The sequence below is a fragment of the Hipposideros armiger genome, unplaced genomic scaffold (genome assembly GCF_001890085.2).
Source record: "Hipposideros armiger isolate ML-2016 unplaced genomic scaffold, ASM189008v1 scaffold_245, whole genome shotgun sequence".
Classification (NCBI taxonomy): Eukaryota; Metazoa; Chordata; class Mammalia; order Chiroptera; family Hipposideridae; genus Hipposideros; species Hipposideros armiger.
In genome coordinates, this window is record NW_017731595.1 from 1,059,016 (window position 1) to 1,074,015 (window position 15,000).

At 38.8% G+C, this 15,000-nt stretch overlaps 1 protein-coding gene across 3 annotated transcripts in view; it reads right to left on the reverse strand.

The window, feature by feature from the left end:
- NR1D2 (nuclear receptor subfamily 1 group D member 2) overlaps window positions 1-15,000 on the reverse strand; it is a 61,011-nt gene that overhangs the window by 19,613 nt on the left and 26,398 nt on the right. Inside the window, exon 8 of one of the 3 annotated variants that reach the window (XM_019655743.1) lies at window positions 9,816-13,287. The exons of 1 other annotated variant lie outside the window; for it this stretch is intronic. In XM_019655743.1, coding sequence (XP_019511288.1) covers window positions 13,091-13,287 — 197 coding nt within the window. In that variant the 3' untranslated portion in view covers window positions 9,816-13,090. Of the gene's footprint in view, window positions 1-9,815; window positions 13,288-15,000 lie in introns of those variants that run through there. One more of the 3 variants, XR_002125469.1, reaches the window with a different exon arrangement.

The following is a 15,000-nucleotide window of genomic DNA, read 5'->3' on the forward strand; positions in this document are numbered from 1 at the left end:
CAGTGAAGCAACGTCCTCCACAACTAGACTGAAGAACAAAACGACAGCAACTTGTCTGTTCCCCTTCCCCCGATTCCCCAGCACTGTTCCCATCCCCCCAATTCCCCAATAAAAAAAAATCTTTAAAAAAAAAAAGCACCTCCATCAATAGTCAATCAATTTAAGTAATTTATTGAAAGTCTATTGGGTACTTTGTAAGACACTAGAGCTATAAAAGCAAGGAAGACCCAGTGTCTAACGTCTATAAGCTCACAATTGGGGGGTGGGGGAAAAGACAGACACATAAATTATATGACCAGGCTTCCCAAGTGTTATGGACTAAATTTTGACCCCCAAAAATCTGTATGCTTAAGTCCTAACCTCCAGTACCTCAAAATATAACTATATTTGGAGATAGGGTCTTTAAAGCTTTAAAGGGGTAATTAAATTACAACAAGGTCATTTAGCGTGAGTTCTAATCCAGTTTGACTGGTGTCCTTATAAGAAGAGGACATTTGGACACAGACGTGTACAGAGATAATGTGAAGACAGACACAGGGAGAAGACAGCCAGCTACAAGCCAAGCAGAGAGGCCGGGAACAGATCCTTCCCTCACAGCTGTCAACCCTAAGAAACAATATACCTACCAAGAAAGTGGTTAACTGGGCCCAAATTCATAACCAGAGTATAGAAGCCATTGTTTACAGAGCCTCACATGCACCCCGCATCTCAGTGACACAGACAGAGCTGCCAAGCCTCCCGCACTTTGTTCCTGCCTTCTGAGCTGACCCTTATAAAGAAGCTTCTGGTATTGTATTTCAATCAATGAATCCCCATTCAATCGAAGCTGCACAGCTATATCCTCATCTGCATCTTTTAAAAAAAAAAATTTTATTGGGGAATTGGGGGAGGGGAACAGATAAGTTGCTGTACTTTTGTTCTTCAGTCTAGTTGTGGAGGATGTCGCTTCACTGGCCCATGTTGGTATGATCATTGCGCTCTTCCTGGGTGAGGCAGTCGCTCGCTGGCTATTGAATAGCGGCTGACGGCAACTCATGGCAGCCCAGCTCCAGGTTGAGCTGTTGTTCACCCATCTTAGCTGTAGAGGGCGCAGTGTCATTGGCCCTCATGTGGGATCTGACCCGGGCCCCTGATGCTCAGAGCTGGCGTCCCAAGACAACTCCTAACCAAAGCACCACTCGGATGACCCATCATCTGCATCTTTATTGACCCATCAGAGCAGCTCCATAACGACCAATTAGGACAGTGCAATTTGCACCAAACTGTGCAAATTTGCAGTCCTCATCTGCATGAAATGAGACCAATCAGAAACCAGGGGCAGGTTATTTTCTCAATATAAGCCAGACACCCTTTTGTGTTCATGGAGCACACTCTTGCTTTTTTACCCAAGACTGCTTATCCCAGGTTTGCAAACTGTTTCACTTGAGCTGTTTCACTCAAGGCTGTTTCACTTGAATAAAGTTTCTCCCATCACCGCACCCCAAATGGTTGTCATTGGATTGGGGGCAGTGACCTTTTGTTGACATGGCCCTCAGAAGGAACCAACCTTGCCAACTTTGATCTCAGACCTCTAGCCTTCAGAACTGTGAGAAATAAATTTCTGTTGGTTGCTACCCGGTCTGTAGTACTTTGTTACAGCAGCCCTAGCAAACTAAAACACCAAGCTATATTCTTTTAAGAAGTGGTTCTCAATCTTTTAGCTGCATCAGAGTCACGGGGAGAACACATTAAAACAGGGATGATTGGGTCCCATCCCCAGAGTCTCTGATCTAGGAGGTCTGGGTCAAACTCTAGAATGTGCATTTCTAACAAGTTCTCAGTTGATGATGCTCGTCTGGGCACTACCCCTTGAGAATCACTGTTCTAAAAGGTACAAATTAAGATACAAGCTGCATCAAGTCCAGGCAGACTCAAGTCAAGGGGCCCCTTGCTCCCTCCTTCCTGAATCTAAAGTGGAAAACATTCCAACCTGAGCTTCACACCCAAGTACAGTCACAGAGGATGAGCTGCCCACAGGTGCTTGCCCCACAGAAGACCGCAATGACAAAAGCTGCCTCTTGCAGAGATCCCAAACGTTAAGACCGAATAACCCTGTCTGCTACTAAAACATGGCCAGTGAATGAGCCCTGGGTTCTGACGCAGGGTAACAGCAATCCTCCCCTCACCAAGAAGTTAGTTAGGCAGGCAGATGAGGGATGGAAATGTTCTCTCCCATCCAGTCAGAGGCAGATGATGGCAGAGAGGGGTCAGAAGTATTTCCCTCGCTTGTCCTCCCAAAACCCAGGCTACTGGGTCCCTGCTCTGAAGTCACACTTTAGACGTCGCAAGTCTGGCCCTCCCCTGGCTGTGCTCCTCTCCTCAGTTCAAGTCTCCCCAGAACCCATATTCTCCACCCCACCCCCCACTTCTAGTTCCAGATACCTGAACTCCCTGCCCAAATGGCCCTGGGCCTGCTGCCAGGGCCTGCACAAGCCTGTCTTTGGCCCTCCCTCAGCAGGATCACACTGTCAGTGTGCACAACACTAAGCCCTAGGGATGGTACAGAACATGGCGGTTATTGGGAGAAGGGATGAACCAAGCTTGGCCCTAAGATCTGGGGTGTCCGCAAGTATGTGTGAGCAGTTCGGGAGTGCACTGGTACTTGGGGTGAAAGGAGCCCTAATCTGTAGCATTTACTGGTTTCCATGGTATCAATACTCCTACCATGGCTGATTTCAAGATACCAATGTGAAGTCAACTGGCTCACAGAATCCCCGAAAAGAAATAGCCTCTCACGCTATGGGACAAAGGCAGGAGTGGGACAAGAACAAAGGCAGGCTGGTGGCCTCCATGTGTAGTCTTGCCCTGGCCCTGCATATATGAGAGGTAAGCCAATATAATCACTCCTTGTATCAAGCAGGACGTTGCTCTGGTCACCACTGATGGTGGCTATGAACACGGAGATCACAAAGGAGGCCCCTTCCTCCCTCACAGTATTCCATGCAGAAGACAATATTCTTGGTTGCCTACCCAATAGCCATTCTCCAACCCCTTGCTCTTTCTGGGAGAGCCTGCTCTCTACAGCGGCTGAAAACTGCTATATACTTCCTTTCCAGGTTCCCTTGCAGCATGAGACCCAATCTGGCCAATGGGAGTTGAGAGGTGAAGGCTGATGGGGCCTCTTAGGAAAGGTTTCCCCCTAATAAATAAGAGGAAGGACTCTCTTCTTCTCTGGACATTGTGCTTCTGCTGTGATGCCTATGGTGGTGCCATCTTGCCACCATGAGAGAAAACATTACAAACATACACAAGAAGACAAAAAAAGATCAGAAATTCCTGGGGGTTTTTTTAATTAATTAATTTTGGTAAAATACACACAGCGTAAAATTTACCACCTTAACTATTTCTAAGCCTACAGTTACTTCAGTAGTGTTCAATACAATCACACTTGTACATCTAATTTCCAGGACTTTTATCACCTTGCAAAACTGAAACTCTGAAACACTCCTCTAGGCATTTCATGTAAGTGGAATACAGTATTTGTCCTTTTGTGACTTATTTCACTTAGCATAGGGTTCATCCATGTGTAACACGTATCAGAATTTCCTTCCTTTTTAAGGCTAAATAATATTCCATTGTGTACCACATGTTGTGTATCCATTCATCCATCAGTGGACACTTGTGTTGCTTCCACCATATGGCTACTGTGAATAATGCTGCTATAATGTGGATGTATCAATCTCTTCAAGGCCCTGCCTTCAATTCTTCTGGGTATGTACCCAGATGTGGAATTGTTGGATAATATGGTAATTCTATTTTAAAATTTTTAAGGAACCGCCATACTGTTTTCCACAGAAGCTGGGCCACTTTACTTTTCTACCAATAGTGCACAATGGTTCCAATTTTTCCACGTCCTTACCAACACTTGTTATTTTCTTTTTTGTTTTGTGTTTTTGATAACAGCCAATCTAATGGGTGTGAGGTGAGCTCCTGGGTTCTTGATGGCATTTGGAGCCACGAACCAGCCTGGAATTGCCCTGCCTCCAGAGGTCTTATGCAGGAAATAAGTAACAAATACCCTCAATGTTAAACTCCCTTTTAGATAGGTCTTAAACATTTTCTAACTGATGCACTGCTCTTTCTGTAAGACCCCTAACCGAAAAGATTGGTTCTCTTCATGATTTAATTCTGTGTCTCATGCTTTCCATTATACAGTTTCCTGCACTCAGAACCTATCACACATTCTACCCCCGAGTCAAGTCTCACACAAAGAAGTGTTCATAACAGCTTTATCCATAATAACCAAAAAAAAAAAAAAGGGAAACAGCCCAGATATCCACCTATACAATAAACCATGATACATCCATACAATGGAATACTATTTACAAATAAAAAGGAACAAAACTACTGATACATAAAAGTCATGGATGAATCTCAAAAATAATATGCTGAGTAAAGGCACAGTATACGAAAGTACATACTGCAATGATTCCTTGTATATGAAGTTCTAAAATAGGTTAATTAAATTATGGTGGAAAAATCAGAACAATAATTATTGTCTCCATAGGGGTGGGGATTGCTTGGAAAGGACCATGAGACGTTTTTCTGAGGTGTTGGTAATGTTCTATATCTCATTTGGGTTTAAGGTTACACAGGGAGACTGCATTTGTCAAAATCAAGTGACAAATGCACCCGAAAGTTTTTTAAACTTACCTGTCTATAAATTTTACATCAAAAGAACAAAGTATAAATTAGTATTCAAGTCTAGTAAATTATATGCAAGCTGAAGTTTAACAGGGCAGTTTACTGATAACTGAAACTTTGACATTTTAGTTAAATTTATTGGGGTGACAATGGTTAGTAAAATTACATAGGCTTCAAGTGTACAATTCTGTAATACATCATCTATATAGCCCATTGTGTGCTCACCACCCAGAGTTAGTTCTCCTTCCATCAGCATATATTTGACCCCCTTTACCCTCTTCTACCATCCCCTCCCCCCTAAAAAATGTGTTTTTTAAAAAACCAAGATGGGTTGATGGATGGAAGAATGGATAGATATGTAATAAACAAGTACAATAAAATGTTAATGGTAAGATATCAGTGGGAAGATGTCTGTATGTTCACTATAAAATTATTTTGACTTTGTCAGCTAAGAGTATTGAAAGTTTTGGTTGTATATGATAAACATTTTCCTGACTTCCTTGAGGATTAGAGTAAAATTTTAAAAATTTAGGGGAAGAGATGAAAAAATATTACACTCTTTTACACTTCTACCAAAAATTTTTGTTAGGATCAAAAACTGGAAAAGTGCTGCTGTGCTGGAAACTACACATAGGTGTTGCAACATTGACTGCATACCGTAAACTGTATTTTACATCCCTGTGACTATTTTGTTAACAACCAATTTGTAGTTCTTAATCCCTTCACCTTTTTCATCCAGCCCCCGAACACCTCCCCTCTGGCAACCATTAGTTTGTTCTCTGTATCTATGAATCTGTTTTGATTGTTCGCTTATTTTGTTCTTTATATTCCACACATAAGTGAGATCAACAAAACAAAAAGACAGCCTATTAAATGGGAGAAGATACTTGCCTATAATGCGTTGGTAAGGGGTTAAAATCTAAAATTTATCAAGATCACAGTCAGTCTTAACTGTCAGTACAGTTCCCAGCTGAGGACCTAAGCCAGGAACCACACCGCCTTATGTGGCGTAAGTCTCCTCACTCAGTCCTGAGGTGCTGTCAAGGCCCAAGCCACGCAGGCTGACCACACGGAGAGGCTTCTCCAAGGCCTGTGCTCAGTTTCCCACCTCACTCGCCCCTACCCTCCCCCAGGGACTCCTCCTCTCTTCTACTTACGGCACTTCAGAAAAAAAAATAATTCCTAATGTCTGTATAGGGCTTTACAAGTTTGTGAAGAGTTTCTTAATACATCTCATTTAGTCTTGCAACCACTTTAAGTAGTTTATTCTTTTTTTTACAGATGAGAGAATTTCATGTAGGAGTTAGGGTCTAACATTACACTCCTGTTATGTATTGAATCCTTGAGTAAGAACTGCCCCTTATGAGACAATATAAATTGGTAACTACAATATGGCCTCAGGGATAGAAAAGACAGTCTGGGGAATATAATCAATAATGTTGTAAATATATTTTAGGGGGCCAGATGGTCTCATGTCTTGTTAGGGAGACCACTTCATAGACGGTGTAGAGGCCTGACCACCGCACTGTATTTCTGAAGCTGATGTTGAATAATATTGTATGTCAACTATAATTATATATACATATAGTCACGGGATGTGGAGTAGAGAGTGGGAATGGAGTCAATGGAATTGTAATAGATAAGCATGATATCGGGGGTGGGAGGGCAGTAGATGGGGGGAGGGGGGTTGTTTCTGTGCAAAGGGTGAAAAGGAAAACCATTGCATTGTTCTGTTCACCTGAAACTAACAATAAAAAAAGTAAAAATAAAAGAAGAGGTGCCCCTTTAACCCATTCCCAAACAATTTCATGAGGATTAGCTCCACATATGTACAGATCGAAGTAGACTTAACTAAAAACGACTCTGCCAAGGAGACCCCAAGCCCAGTGCTCCTCTATGATGCACAACAGTTGAGAGCCGACTGGGGCCCATACACCTGGGTTTGTAGCCCAAGCCTCCACTCAGTAGCTATGTGACCATGAGTAAGTTACTTACACTCTCTGCGCCTAAGCTTCCTTTATCTAGCAAACAGAATTAGGGTTAAGTAATAGTAGTGTGCTGGTAAACGTTTAGCTCTCTGGAGAGGAAAATGGTCTGTCTGTATGTATGTGTGTATGTACATATTTATTATTTTTACTGAAAGGATATACAGTATACAATTTATAAAATAGCTATACTCTTTACTATAAATTACACTATATAACCAATTAGTTCTCACAGAATTCCTTTAACTTTGTCAAAGCTGCAATTGACAAAAAAGGATAGTTCTGACATGAATGTTAATTGATATTTTAAGTATAATAAAAAAACAAAAATGAAACAATAAAAGCTATGTCAGAACTTGGCTTATCAGTGATGTCAGTAACTGCTGAATCAGGTAATAGTTTTCAAATACTGGACTTCAATTTTCTGTGCTATTCACAATGTTTAACAGCTATAGACATGAAACACTTTTAAGTTTAGTGTGTATTGTTTTCCCTCACTTTCTTAAACCAAGACAATCAACAAAAGAAGGAATTAAGCCCCAATCCATAGCATTTGCAGCTTTCCATGGTACAAATAATCCCACCACGGCCAATTTTGAGCCACCAATGTGCCATCACTTAGCAGGGAGCTGGCAAGAGAGGGGCAGGAACGTGCCATTATGAAATATTTCCACCATACACATAAAATAAAGGTACTAAACCTCAAAAGCATAAATAACCGTAAAATGTAAAATAATTAGGAAGCAATGAGTTTTGAGTATGTTTTCAAATAGAATTGTAAGCTTAAGTAATTTTTAATAATGGTTGTGTTTCTAATAACCAGCTCCCTGAATTCCTGGAGATGTTAACAATCCAACCTCATGAGCCCTTAGAAGCGGGATCTGGCACACCACGGCTAGGACAGCAGTTGCTGGTAATGACTAGTCAAGATGCTGTAATTGGAGGCCACCTTCTCCACGAACGCACCACTTCCAAAACACTGTGGATTAGTAGCCTGGATTTTCATGGAACCTCATTTTGCATTACAAAAATAATCATCCTGAGATAGAGATGTTCAGTAAGTGTAAGTAGTGAATAACTACACCATCAGTTTATTCCTCAAAAATATTGTCAGATAAAACAGCTTAGAAAAAGAACAGCCATTATAAGAAGCAAACAGGTGATCAAGAAAGAATGAAACTATAGGTGCTTTCCACCTTGGAAACTACCTTACTTGGGTTTAACTGAACAGGAAATGGAACGGCTATTGTAGGGGGGAAAATAGATAAAAATTTACAAGCAAAGCAACAAAGCAATAGGGGGGAAAACTTCTGGGGTTAAGGATAAGGAGAGTTCAGAGAAAAAAACAATAGAAAAGAAAAAACAGAAGACAAAAAAGGTAACTCGGAAACTTTAGAAGATCATATTCAATTCTATGGACACTAGTAAGAAAATGGAGGAAAAAAATTTAGGAACACCATATTCACTGCAGGTATTTTGTATTTGAGGGTTTTTTTTTTAAACACTGTTCTTACCCTCTTCAGCAATTAATATTAAAATGTAAGGGGAATGCTAATTTTGAGAGCCTGGGCAAAAACGAAAAAAGCATACACTGGAAAAAAAGATCCTCCAAAACAAATCAAAACAAAAAATAAATCAAACCATTACTATAAAGGACTTTACTAAGAACTATTTCCCCATCCCATTTGCCAGAAGTCAACAAGAGCATCTAGTACTTTGTGTTCATGTCAAACATCGGATCAAAGAATCCTAATGCCCCTCCACCAAAAAAAAACAAAAATGAAGAACAGTAACTCCAGAGTTCAAATTCAAGAGAAGGTGGCAACTGAAAGAGGTGATGGTGGCAAAAACCCTATGAATAGGTTTTTGTCTTCTCTTCTTCCTAGGGATGCGAGAATGCTCATTAGGATCTGTAATTAGAGATCAACCATGTGAGCCCCTCACCGTTATGTGGGAATGTGCCCCATTGAAAGCATTCTGGAGATCTGAGCTTCCTCCAAGGCGGCCCTTATGGTTCCTACACCCATTCGATCCAAAGGTGTTCTAAGTGGACCTGATTACCTGGTGTCTGAAAATCACCCCCGAGCAACCGATTTTCACATTGTGAAGAGCAACTCTGACATGGTTACTAGGACACAAGCCATAGTTCTTCCTCAACTTTTAGACAGACTAAGAATTAAGAAAAGCAATGTAACGAATTTTAACAGCCCGAGTGTAAAAACTAAAACCAGATCTGTGAATTAGCTGTTTTACTCACATGCAGCATTTCGAAAATTCAGAAGGAATTTAATCTATTGTTTGCCATCAACCATATATTTAGAGCTCAATGTTTCCTATTATACTGTGCAAAACCAGTGCAAAATACAATGTAAATTTGTACAATCCACAGGATATGACCAACATCCTGATCAAAACCCAAAGTGGGTTACAAGTTATTTTCTCCTGAAAGCACCCTTTCCAAGAAGCCCCAAGAAGTGCTCAATACAGAAAAAAAGTGGGGGTTACTTGGTGGAGGAAGTTTGGGAAAAACTGCATCCAGCTCAGCCCTTCCTTAAATGGTTCACAATTCACATTCGCTCATCAGACAACAGGACTGACATAAAGACGTCTCAGCAACTTTGTTCACCCCAGCATTCCCAAATGTATTTAATCAATCAATATCCACAGAAAAATGGCTTTTCCTGGTCCAGGAAACAACAGCAGGGAATGCTGATTTAAGTAACTGCCTTAACTTTGGCAGCATGGCCACAAGTACTAGGAAAGGGAAAATGTGTGTGTGTGGGGGGGGGTTGTGTGTTTTTTTTTTTGGGGGGGGGGTCTTGCTGAGGCACCTTATCCCATTCATGGCCAAGGCTGATTCTTGACTAGATCAAGTACCCCCTTCCTCTCTCATCATCTCCTTCCCAGAAAGACGACTTTTATCAAATACAGTGAAGCAGTATCCGCTGTCATTACAGAAAACAGCAACAACCCTTGCTGCAATCTCTATACTCTAAAACCTTCTTTCATAAAAAGCTCTGCATATAGACATTCCTCTATGCTGAATTACAGATGTACATAAGAGATCCTGTTATGCTCAGGGGAAAGTGATAAGTTAAATTATAAACAGTCTTACAGAACGTCGAGACAGAGGTACTAAAAACCACACTTGGTTAGAAATATTTATTATCCCCTCCCCCCATGTACAGATTACTTTTCAGAAACATGAAGGTATTATCCATGTCCTCATCAATACCAGTTTGTAGAAAATAAATTTAATTCATATCTTGTCAACCATATAGTTCCATATTTTTTAAAAAACAGCCATTTTATTTTTCCAAGTTAGTTCAAGAATATCTTCAAGTTTTGTTTCAGATCAAATCAAGACAATCTTTGTTTACAAGTCATTTCCTGACAGAGCCCCTCCCCCCAACCCCTAAAAAAAATTCTATATCCTAAGTGATAAACTCTTCTTGTACATTCAGCAAACTTTATATTGGAAAAGAGAAAGAATAATTGATAGTTACTTACTCTCGTGCACAGTAATAAATCTAGCTGAGCTTCTACACCTTGCTTTGCAATGATGTTTACATAAAATAAATCATATCTCATCAAGTTACAAATGTAGATACAACAGCTATACACATAACCCACTGAAATTTCCTTCTAGGTTTTTAATCTGTAATTAAACCATCACCACATGGAAAAGCTTCATCGCAAGAAGATGTTTCCCCTTTCCCTCAGCTATTTCTCTCTAAAAGCTTGAATCCTCTATCAGATCGTGTAGAGATACATTAAAAGCACAGGAAAAAAAAGTCGTAGCTTGCTGACATAATGCCCTTAAGTTTGCTGACATAATGCCCATATTTTAACTTTACAATGTAAAATCAGAGTTAAAGCATCACTTAATACAGTACATTATTAATTAATCAACAGGGTCCCACCCACTCAGAAGTTTCCTAAACTGGGTGTCTCCTCCACATAGAGTACATTTAAAACCAATGACTCAATCAAAGAATGTGCTTGTAATAGGCTGCTGGTTTAATTTTAGAAGTTTCAATATTGGGCTATTTTCAAATATAGAAATGCTATGAGTGGCATATGAACTATTAATTTTGTTTCCCATTACCCTACAGGAAGAATTCATTCAAATAAAAGTTTACAAGACAAAATGCAAATCTATATATCTATACATAGATGTATACGTGTACATATTGAACCTAAGTAAGGTTTTATAAGCAATACTAACATACTTCTGGTTATACATTCCTAAAGACTTAGTAATTGTTTTAAAGATACATGTTATAAAGAGGCTTATGCAAAAGGCAAAAATTAAGAATCAACATGATCTTTGAGGCTTTTAGCATTACTTCAAAAAGCTGTTTCTATCCCCCATAGAAGAAAAGTATGCATTTATCTTAGGAAAAAAAAAAATTACAAAAAGATAATCCTATCATGTCAAGAATTCACAAAAACTATATTGTATATCCCATAAAAGTCACACCTATTTAAGGTAAATCACAATTATGGTTTATATTGTATTACAGATGTCACCATCACCTTTCCTCTTTAATAATGAGAGGGTTTAACTTTGATTTTCACTTACTTAACTAGTGCCACAGAAATTCAAGTCCCCGTAGCAACAAGTTAAACAAGATTACGAAATAAGGCATTCTGCTCAAATGTCATTAAAGTAACAGGCTGAGTACAGTAAAACGGGCTCTTTTCACTTTTGCAATTTTATATAATCCAAAAATTACACAGAAGGCAATCTTTACCAAAAACAAAAAACAAAAAAAAAACAATTAATTGCTATTTCCTAGGGAAACAGAAAAACATACATAAAATCCTCAACTTTGGCTATTTCTCCTACTGCCATAAACAGAGGTTTATCTTATCTATTTAATAAAGCCCAATATTAAAAATGTGGATGAAATGTCTTTGATAATACCATTTCTAAACCTGTAGGTCACACACTAAATGATTTTCCAAATTATAGATTAAATCTAATGTGACAAAATCCCTGTAGTGTCATTTAGGAATAAAAAAATTAAAAAAAGTGGATTCAGAACACACTTGCACGCGTTTTCTCTCTCTCTCTCTCTCTCTCTCTCTCTCTCTCTCTCTCTCGCTCGCTCTCGCTCTCTCTCTCTCTCTCTCACACACACACACACACACACACACGTAAGCGCGCACCAACATACTAAACGATTTTCTTAAACGCTGGTTCTCCAGAAAGAATAAAAATATTTGTCATCAAGCTGCAGCATGTGTGTAAAGGGCAGCAATGCAACTTTTTTTAGTACAAGGTAAGAATTTGAATGAACTTTCAAACAACTAGTACCTTGAACCAAAAATGAGCTCTAAAATACATTATTTTTTTGAAATTTGGACTCGACTGCCTGTTGCACTTTTACATTAAGTGTTGCTTAAACAAAAATAGAGCATAAATCCAATATTGTACTGTCTAAACATTTAAAGCAATGATTATGTCATCAACAGGTAAAATGCACCTAATTTGTGTCTTCTGACACCTCTTGTTTTAAGTTTATTGTATGATAAAGTTCTTCACAGTTTAAAATATTGTGAAGAAATATATTTATGTATAACTATATTCACATACATATTATGTACACATACTATGCATCTGATGTACCCATAAACTTTGAATATGTGTGCCAGGACAACACCCCACACATATGCAGGAACCCTGAAGAATAGATTGGTGTGGACTGTGAAATGATTTCTCAGAAATGCTTACAAGTAAGAAAAGATTATTACAATGAATAATTATAACAACAAAAACTTTACCTTATTTACATAGTGCCTATCTCCCAAGAGGTAAATATGCTTTATAGACATTTTTTTAGTATCTCTGTGAGGTGGGGCATTGGGAACACTATCCCTTCTCATTTTCCACAACCAATTAATCTGCCCAGGATCATACACATGAACAGCGGCAGAGTGAAATCCAGACATGGAACTCTCCTCACTTACCAAGTCTTCAATTACCAGATCAAATAGTCTTGTGGTGAAATCAAGTTTCCTTCATACAATAGAACTTCTACCACAAAAGATTAATCTTTAAGTCCTTATATGCTTGTGATTGTGCGTTATATCTATACCACAGGGAGATCAAAAATGGTTTTTGGTTTTGGCAGATGAAAAAGTCTAACATTCAGTGTAACTATAATTCAGTGTAACTTCTCCAGTTTAAGTGCAACACAGCTGACTGGTCTATCAAGGAAAGGCGGTCAATGACTAATCATGGCTGAAGAAATCTCAATCCAAACAGCTACTGCACGATTACAGAGAGGGCCTACAATCCTGTATTGTCTTAAAGGTCTTTTCTATGTCCACATATTGTATACACATATAAATAAGCATTTTAGCACAAAATGTACAGTTAGCATAATTAGTTCATATTTAAATAAACAAAGGCCTTAGGGGTGAACTTTAAAGGCCAAGAGCTCCTCAGAGTGCATGTTGTTTAAAGATCGAAGATCTGGCAACTTTAGAAGAAGTTTTGTAAAAATAGAGGCCTCGTTTGGATGATTTTTCATTATTAAGGTCCTTAGTGCACGGATGAGGGTTTCCTGCAAAGCCTCCACAGAGTTGACGTTTTCTATTCCAGATCGATCTAACGGAGAGTAAGAAATAGGGAAATATGAAGGAGAGGACATAGGATTAATATTAAATATAAATATAATTCTTGTTCATCAATGTCAGTGAATTCAAAACAAGGTTTTATACATTGGAACAAAGACAATAGATAATTGACAAAGTTTTAGAAATCCCAATGGCAAATTTTTGCAGCTCTTTACCACATTATAAAGATACATAGCACATAGTACACTTGATAAATCAAAATTCTTTAGTGCATAGGTATTTTTATTAACAAAAAATCTAGAGGTTCTCACTTTTTAAATTAAATACCATCTGCTAATTTCAACTGCTTCTAATTGGCAAGTAAGTATTGCAGTTTAGAAATATATTTTTACCTCATATAGAATATATCTACATTTACGTATGTTACCATGTGTAGCAGGTAGCCTCTAAAATAGCCTCCAGTGATCCCCTCAGCCCGGCATCCATGACCTTACGTATCCGCCTCCCCTTCGAGTGCTAGACCAACTGACTCACTAATAATGAACAAATTATTAGATTACAAAAAAAAAAAACCCTATAGCTTCCATCTTAGGCACTCACTCACTCACAAAGCCAGATGCCATGCTGTAAGCTGCCCTATGGAGTAGACCACCTGCTAAGGAAATGAGGGTGGTCTCCAGCCAACAGCCAGCAAGGAACTGAACCACTCAGTCCAACAACTTGCAAGAAACTAAATCCTGCCGACAACCGCATAAATAAGTCTGGAAGGAGATCCCTAGGAGAGCCTTCTTATTAGACCATAGCCCTGCCCACGGCTTGACCACAGCCTCCTAAGAAACCTTGAGCCAGGGGCACACATCTAAGCCACACCCATATTTCTAACCCTCAGAAACTGTGAGAAATAAATGTATGCACTTTTAAGCCACTGAGTTTCAGGGTAATTTGTTAGGCAGTGACAGGTATCTAATATACTATGTAACTTTAATACCTAGTTATATTAACCTGCATTCATTTTCATTTAACATACGGTGTTTATTAAGCGCATCATACAGATGTTAGTAAATTAGTGATTAACCAGCAATAAAAGAAAGTATCTTAAAATAAGCGAAACCTAGGTTGTTTGCCCATTGAGTTTTTTCATCAGCAAGGGCTATTTCTTCCCTTTACAATAGGAGGCAGTAGAGTGCAAGAAATATTCAATGGCTCCCACCAAATATGGGAAGTTGTATAAGAAAAAGAATGCTACAAGGAGGCAAGATTCTCTGGCCATTTACACCCTTTTTTTTCATTTTTTTACAAGGAGATTGAGGGAGTCTTCCATTGTAACTGGTAGCTGAAAAACTCCACTTGCAATGCAAATTCTTAGAACAAGGACTAAAATTTAATAGTAAAGGGGAAAAGTTTGATTAACTCTAACTGCAGAAAAATGATGAAAATAGGTCGATCTTACATTTAATAAATTTGGATTATTATTACAACTATATGCTAATTCTTATGGAAAAAGAAAATAAATGAATGTTGACTAACTGGTTGGGGGGGTCATAATTTTTCAGGCAAAATTGTTAAATGGACAAAAGACCTCTTTTCTTGACATTTGACTTTGGTCACACAATCTTAAGTCATCTTTGCAAAATTAATTAAAGCCTTCAATAATGCTTCTAACAGTCTCTCTTGCCTTTCATATTCAAGTAACTGTTTTCTTTTAACATGCTTGCAATTTTTAATTCATTCACCACATACTTAT